This window comes from Panicum virgatum, chromosome 7N (genome assembly GCF_016808335.1).
Source record: "Panicum virgatum strain AP13 chromosome 7N, P.virgatum_v5, whole genome shotgun sequence".
NCBI lineage: Eukaryota > Viridiplantae > Streptophyta > Magnoliopsida > Poales > Poaceae > Panicum > Panicum virgatum.
In genome coordinates, this window is record NC_053151.1 from 45,123,054 (window position 1) to 45,130,541 (window position 7,488).

The window sequence follows — 7,488 nt, forward strand, 5'->3', positions numbered from 1 at the left end:
GCAAGCCAAGCAGCCGTCGTCGTCTCGCTCCCGCGTCGCGTCGCCTCTCGACGTCACCCTCCCCATCCGCGCCGTTCGGTGCTCAGCTCCCAACCAACTCGCTCCCAAATTTAAAACCGCCACCTGTGCCTGTGCCCAGGCCCCACCGCCCCCAACCGCCGCTTCCGAGTCCCCGCCCCTCGCTATATATCCAGCCCACGGCCAGCCAGCCCGCCCGCTCCCAGACCCGACCCCTGGCAAGTGGCAACGGCAACCCGCGTGCTACGGCCGCCGGCGGCGACATGGTGTTCGAGCAGGAGGAGGAGGTGGCGCCGGGGGCCGTGCACGGGCACCGGCTGTCCACGGTGGTGCCGAGCTCGGTGACGGGGGAGGTGGACTACGCGCTGGCGGACGCCGACCTCGCCTTCAAGCTGCACTACCTCCGCGGGGCGTACTACTACCCGCCCGGCGACGTGGCGCGCGGCCTCACCACCAAGGTGCTCAAGGACCCCATGTTCCCGTGGCTCGACGACTACTTCCCCGTCGCCGGCCGCGTCCGCCGCGCCGAGGAGGCGCCGGCGGGGGGCCAGCCCGAGGCCGCCGCCGCCGAGGGCGCCGCGCGCCGCGCCTACATCAAGTGCAACGACTGCGGGGTGCGCATCGTGGAGGCCAAGTGCGACCGCGACATGGCCGAGTGGCTCCGCGACGACGCGCCCGGCCGCCTCAGCCAGCTCTGCTACGACAAGGTGCTCGGCCCGGAGCTCTTCTTCTCGCCGCTGCTCTACGTCCAGGTAAAGCCTCTCTCACCACGTGTGCTCGCCATGAAATCGGCAACGTACTGTAGCTTAGCTCGTAGGGAGTGTGGGAAAAGTTCTAAATTTGAGCGATCGCTGCGGCTACTGTCGGAACTGGAGATTTGGTCGACTTTTGGCATGGCGAGACCTGTTCATTGTACGTAGCTTTCAGTATGGTTGTTTGCAGTTGAGCAAGCTTTTAATTGGGTGCGGCCGTACCTGCTAACCATCCAACATTATACCTAGCTGGTCAGTGGTCCCTGGCTGGTGACTGCAACCCCACATCATCACGCTAGTGTCAGCCAACAGTTTGGTGGCCCCGCTGTCGCCACTAATTCAGACTAGACTGTTTCTCTGAACAGAAAAGAAAAACCCGAGTTTAGGAGTGCCAAATCATCCGTGTAGTGTAGTGTAGGCACGCCAAGGATGCGGCGAGCTCTTCGTGATTTAATGCTGGTTTGTGCCGATTGGCAAAACCTGGGAACCCTTTCCGTCCCATGGATGGGCAAGGCGTGCGGTGCCGTGAGATCGCCGGAACGGGGCCGCATGAGTAGTAATTGCCGCTCGGCGGCGGTGGACGGACCGGCCGCTGCTGGCATTCATCTGCCGCTGGTGTTGTTGAAACGGCCGCTTGCCCAGGGCGTCCATGGGTTCCGATCGGCGGCGGCGGCGGCCTTAAGGCAGCAGGGCGTTTTTGCATCACGGATTCTTGAACAACAGGCTGATTAAGCTAAACGAAATCTGAATATAATAAGAGAGTAGGAGAAGAGTTCTATGATCAGTCGAACTTGTTCTTGAACCATACTAATAATCAAAGGACTTGAGAAGACGATCTTTCTAGGCATAGGCATGAAAAGCACAGATAGTAGCACACCTGAAATTCAGCAAATCATTCAAGTTCACCTTTGCCCCGTACCTGGTACTACCAAGTCTAGTGCTCAGGAGGTGCCAATAGATCACTAGTACGCACCATTAACTACACCTTGTCTAACTCTGCTGAAGCAAAGATCAGTGAACTTGTTAGGCGGACTTTACGAGTGTAGCAGACCTGCTGAGTAGTCAGTACTCGTTTCTCGTATTACTATTAGGCCTGTTTAGTTCGTGAAATTTTTTAAACTTGGATACTGTAGCACTTTCGTTGTTATTTGACAATTAATATCTAATTATGGACTAATTAGGTTTAAAAGATTCGTCTCGTCATTTACAGTTGAACTGTGTAATTAGTTATTTTTTTCAACTGCATTTAATGCTCCATGCATGTGTCCAAAGATTCAATATGATGGATATTATAGAAAAAAAATTTAGAACTAAACAGGACCTTACTCATCAATGAAGGCAATCGATTGAAATAACGAGAGTTCAATGAGGTTGATCGTGCCTTCTATACTTCAACAGCGAAAGTTTTCGCTGCACTCGACAGCAAACCCAAATGAATGGAACAGCGCAAGACACAGCCTGCATAATGAATAATGATCATTTAAGAATTTTAACTTATGTGCAAACGGGATAATGCTTATGATCAGCTGATCACCGTCCGGGCGGTGGCGCATTATGATCCGCCTAATGATGTAGGCCCACTGCTTTGCATGATCGTCTCACTTGCTTTTCTGTTCACAAGGGCAACCTATTTGCAAACTGGTAGTACTACTTTACTGCACCATTCTTTGTTACAGAATCATTTTCTGTAAATTTCAGCAGCTTACTGATGACTCTGTTCTACAGATTGTTCTGTAGCTTGGCTCGCAGTCGCAGATAAAAAATACTACAGTACTAGTAAACTGTAAATGGAGTAACAATGGTTGCTGGGCTCGCAGATCACAAACTTCAAATGCGGCGGGCTGGCGCTCGGCTTCAGCTGGGCGCACCTCATCGGCGACGTGTTCTCGGCCGCCACCTGCTTCAACAAGTGGGCGCAGATCCTGAGCGGCAAGAAGCCGGAAGCCACCGTCCTCACCCCGGAGAACAAGCCGCTGCAGGGCCACTCCCCAGCTGGCGCCGCCGCGCCGCGCTCCGTTAAGCAGGTCGGGCCCATCGAGGACCACTGGCTGGTCCCCCCGGGCCGCGACATGGCGTGCTACTCCTTCCACGTTACGGAGGCAACCCTGAAGGAGCTCCAGCAGCAGGGGCGCCATGCGGGCACCTTCGAGCTCGTCTCCGCGCTGCTGTGGCAGACGGTGGCGAAGATCAGGGGCAACGTGGACACCGTGACCGTGGTCAGGACTGGCGCGGCCGCCCGGAGCGGCAGGGCCTTGGCGAACGAGATGAAGGTCGGGTACGTGGAGGCGTCGGGCTCGTCGCCGGCGAAGACCGACGTGGCCGAGCTGGCGGCGCTTCTGGCCAAGGGCGTGGTCGACGAGACCGCCGCGGTGGCGGCGTTCCCGGGGGACGTGCTCGTGTACGGCGGCGCCAACCTGACGCTCGTGGACATGGAGCAGGTGGACGTGTACGGGCTGGAGATCAAGGGGCAGCGGCCGGTCCACGTGGAGTACGGCATGGACGGCGTCGGCGAGGAGGGCGCCGTGCTGGTGCAGCCCGACGCCGACGGGCGCGGCCGGCTCGTCACCGCGGTGCTGCCCAGGAACGAGATCGAGAGCCTCCGCGCCGCGCTCGGGAGCGCGCCGCCGGCCGCCGCCTGAGCGTGCGCGCCGCGCCGCTGCGTCCGTCTGAAAGCTCGTGTGGTGATGGCTACGTTACTGTTACGGTTTGGTGAGCTTAGTTTCTGTAATCGATTTGAGAAGTGTTCTGTAATGGATGATGCTCCCTAATAAGTTGCTCCAATAGCTTTACGCAGAATGTACAAAGATCAACACAAGAAACTTTGAAAAATAATAGTTTGAGAGTTGAGACAGACAGCCAACAGTATTTTTCTCTCACACCAATTTAACATCAGGCACCTGCCAGCAACTAGCCAGTAGTATTTCTCTCTTATAACAAATCAGCACCAGCAACCAGCCAGTAGTCGTCCATTCTTTTGTTGTTGATGTCCCACTCCTTGTTTATTTATTGGACATAGTTTTGAGTCTCTGAAGACGAGTAATCTCTTGATTTCGAGGGATATTGCCAAGCGTAGCCCGTGCAACAATGCTTCATACTCTACTTTATTGTAGGAGACTTCGAATATAATTTGGAGGACGTATTTGAGTTTTTTTTTGGGAACAAGGACGTATTTGAGTTGCTCCCATGTGGGAGAGACGAGGAGGACACTGCTCCCCCTCCGTCAATTTTTAGTGAGCCAATGTAAAATGTTGGTAATCTAAACCGCAAATTTGGCCCGGGGTCTAACTTGACATGATCAACTCCCACATAAGCCCAACCCATATTGTTAAAACACATAAACCAGCCCATATCATTGAAATCTAAGCCCGGCCCATCTTCAGACGTCAGTCCCTTCGGCCCTTGCTACTACAAAATCCAAGCAAGGCCAGCTTCCTGCGCTTCTTCCTTCGCTTCCCGACTCCCAAACCCTAGCCTCGCTCTGTTGCGGCGGCGGGGAGAGATGGCGAAGTCGCTGCGATCCAAGCGGGAGAAGCGGCTGCGGACGCTGCGGCGGGAGATCGCGGAGCCCTTCTACGACAAGAAGGAGGCCGCCAAGCTCGCCGCGCAGGCTGCCGCCCTTGAAGCTCCCCCGCTTCCGGTCCGCGTCCCGCCGTCCCAGGATGCCGGCAGCTCCCGCGCCGACAACTCTGCCTCGGCCATGGGTGAGCCCCTCTATAACGTATCTGGTTTACCAGGCGTGCTAATACTTTTACGTTTATACAACTCGAATGGAGTCGCCCACTGGATTTTACAGAAATTGTTGCCAGTAAGGTGTGGCAGCTCTTGGAACACGTAGTAATTGTGAACCATCCTTCTGTTCTGAGTGGCAATCTGTATTACTCCGATGCAATGAATCCGTTGGGGGGGATGCTCTTCCCTTCTGTCCTCCGTTTCCTAAAAATCGCAGCTCCAGACAGGAAATTTTCAGAATTGTTGATTGAAGAGGCTTTGAAATTATGACTATGTTACCAGTAGCCTCCTTACTTTGAATTTCTCTTACCAGTAACATCCTTACTGTATGTCTCTATATCAATTTGAGGTTGTTAAGTACTATGGGCCTATGGCTAAGGTGTCATGTGTTTGCTGGTGGTATGTGCGCCATTTTATTGCCTTGTTAGTTATTACTACTTGAGAAATTTGCAAAAATGGGACTGCAAACATTGGTCTTTGCAGTTTTGCCATTGGCCCCACATTTCATAGGCACAGATGGTCCCACCGTGTCATTCACTGAGAGTGGCAAATTCACGAGTGGTCAGTGTTTGCAGTCCTAATATTGCAATTTTTTCTACTACTTGGAGTGGATGTTGTGAGAAGAAAGCAGAAATTGCATTGCAAGCATAAATTTCAATCTATTTGAAAATCTCGGAACTAGTTAGAAATCTTGGGATCACAGCACGGGTGCGAAAACGAGCTAGCCTAACTAGTTGTTTCTACGACATTTGGCATGAACTCAACTAAGATCCATGGGACTTTTAGTAAATTTTATTATCCCTGGTACATCCAGTTGTTTCTTCTTCTGTAGTTTCACTTGCTTCTAGTTTTGTTCTTCCTTAGCTGATGTGCTTTCCCTCTCTTCCTTAATACAGATGTGGAGATGTCTGATGGAGCAAATGACAGGTCGAAATCCTTGTTGAAGCCACTTGGCAGCATTAGCAAGAAGAAGGTACAACTTCATTTGAAGATCAAGAAAGACAAGAGGAAAGCTAGAAAGAAGGGAAAGTTTTCTTTTAAGAAGTAGACATGTAGAAGCCTTTTTATCTTGTGAACCATGCAGTTTTGTTGACAGTTAGAACAACGCTTGTACGGGCACCTAAAGTGCCAACCATCCATCCTTGGGTGGCTACTTATATGTTGAAATGAGTATACCTGGGCTATGAATTCCAAGCAATCAAATTGCCTAGATTGTGTTTGATCTCACATGGCTTTGTGCTTAACTGTTTTGAGTTGATGGTGAGGTTTGTTGTGTGTTGCAATGGAGATGGGCGTTGCTCCTTGACGAAAGCTGGTTGAATCGATTATAGCTGAATATCTAGCCTGCTGGTGTTTTTTGTGAAGATGTTCCTGTGATTCTAATGTCCACTGTTGCCCTTCTTGTTTGAATACAGTTCATATATTTTTTGAGAGTTCATATATTTTTCGAGAGCAGTTTCTATGCGTGCATAGGCATGTGCCCACCGAGATGCTTAGCCACAAACGGAAGTTAACGAACAATTTGCTGCAAAAGACGATGCGACTCTCCTAATCAGGATCTTATTCTTGTGCAAGGACATTCAGTTGCTACTTGCTAGATTGTGGTTCGGATCAGATAGTTTCTAGTATTCAGGTTTTTAATATTTCATCATCTAATTCCCAGTTACATCGGACAAGAGCAGCAATCAGCTCCTCTTCTAGTCAGATTGATTGTTCAAATCTTGATGAATCACTTTGGATGGACTTATTCATGTCAAATCGATCAGCGGCTAGCTTTTCACACACTTTGTCTGTAATTTTTTTTTTAAAAAAAAACTCGTCTTTTTGTACATACTTTATAGGAAAAATACTATCAGTCACCCCGGCCATAAGATGCCTTAATTTGGAAGATTTTTTTTCATAAAATTCCGAAGAGCACCAGATGTGGTCTTCGAGCGAGCGGCCCCGAGCGTGACCTAGTTTTTTTTTTGTCAATTGCTTTTTCGAAAACGCACGAGAACTGCGCTTCATTGTATTAGAGAGAAAAATAATCCCCATACAAAGCTCATCTCTCATACGGGGACCAAATATGAGGGATGAGTTCAAAAGCACAAGACTAGCCTATGCAACAAAAAGGACCTGACCAAAACCAAGACCTAGACATCTAGAGAGCACCAGCCAAGCCCAGGCCTTGAAGCTTTTTAGCTCCAGCCAGGTACCATAGGTTATGCTCATCTTTGATTTCCCTCATGATGGAGGCGACCAAAGGGGCCATCCCCTCGAACACACAGTCATTTATGTGTTTCCATATCATCCATGCGCCCAAAATTATTAGGGAATTTACTCCTTTCTTATATTCCCTCTTCACCTTTTTTCATCACTTTGCGCCACCACTCAACGAAGCTGTGATCCCGCTGCATGGGAATGCAATCACCAAGATTCAGAGGCGCTAGAAGATTAAACCAAACCTGTCTAGCCATCACACATGAGGCCAACAAGTGCTGCAGTGTCTCATTTTCTTGGTCACATAAAGGGCACTGATTTGGATGAGGCAGCCCTCTCTTTTCAAGACGATCAGCTGTCCAGCACCTATTGCGAATGGCCAACCAAAGAAAGACCTTACGCTTATTTGGAGCCCAAGATTTCCAAAGTCTTTTCCACGGCTCAAAGGTTATAGATCCCTGAAAATAAGCCCGGTATGCAGACTTAGAGGAGTAGCATCCCCCAGATTCCAATCTCCAAATATGTCGATCCTCCATCTCATTTAACTCGAAGTCCTGGACACAATCCCATAGCTGCAAAAATTCCCTGATTACACTCCAAGTCAGACCGCCACGTATTTCAGTAACCCATTTGTTATTGGTCAGAGCATCTGCCACTGATTGTCTTTTACGAACTCTAGGAGGCACACATGCAAAGACAACAGGTGTCAGGTTCTCCACTGAACAGCCATGCAGCCATTTATCTGACCAAAACAGCGTGTTATGTCCATTTCCTACCTCTGTGTTAA

At 50.3% G+C, this 7,488-nt stretch overlaps 2 protein-coding genes across 2 annotated transcripts; both read left to right on the forward strand.

Annotated features, from left to right (window-relative positions):
* Positions 1 to 200: 200 nt before the first annotated feature.
* LOC120683553 (protein ECERIFERUM 26-like) lies at positions 201 to 3,625 on the forward strand. The gene is made up of 2 exons (XM_039965639.1): positions 201 to 770; positions 2,588 to 3,625. The coding sequence occupies exons 1-2, from the start codon at positions 282 to 284 to the stop codon at positions 3,407 to 3,409; spliced, it is 1,311 nt and encodes a 436-aa protein (XP_039821573.1). The 5' UTR covers positions 201 to 281; the 3' UTR covers positions 3,410 to 3,625.
* A 576-nt stretch (positions 3,626 to 4,201) lies between these two features.
* On the forward strand, positions 4,202 to 5,805 carry LOC120683554. Its single transcript, XM_039965640.1, has 2 exons — positions 4,202 to 4,471; positions 5,396 to 5,805. The coding sequence occupies exons 1-2, from the start codon at positions 4,270 to 4,272 to the stop codon at positions 5,545 to 5,547; spliced, it is 354 nt and encodes a 117-aa protein (XP_039821574.1). The 5' UTR covers positions 4,202 to 4,269; the 3' UTR covers positions 5,548 to 5,805.
* Positions 5,806 to 7,488: the final 1,683 nt, after the last annotated feature.

What these genes read in the sequence shown, in the direction of transcription:
- LOC120683553 (XM_039965639.1), top strand. Translation starts at nt 282, where the DNA reads ATGGTGTTCGAGCAGGAGGAGGAGGTGGCGCCGGGGGCCGTGCACGGG. An exon ending in CGCCGCTGCTCTACGTCCAG is followed by an intron (nt 771 to 2,587) that starts GTAAAGCCTCTC and finishes CTGGGCTCGCAG; the next exon opens with ATCACAAACTTCAAATGCGG.
- LOC120683554 (XM_039965640.1), top strand. Translation starts at nt 4,270, where the DNA reads ATGGCGAAGTCGCTGCGATCCAAGCGGGAGAAGCGGCTGCGGACGCTG. An exon ending in CAACTCTGCCTCGGCCATGG is followed by an intron (nt 4,472 to 5,395) that starts GTGAGCCCCTCT and finishes TCCTTAATACAG; the next exon opens with ATGTGGAGATGTCTGATGGA.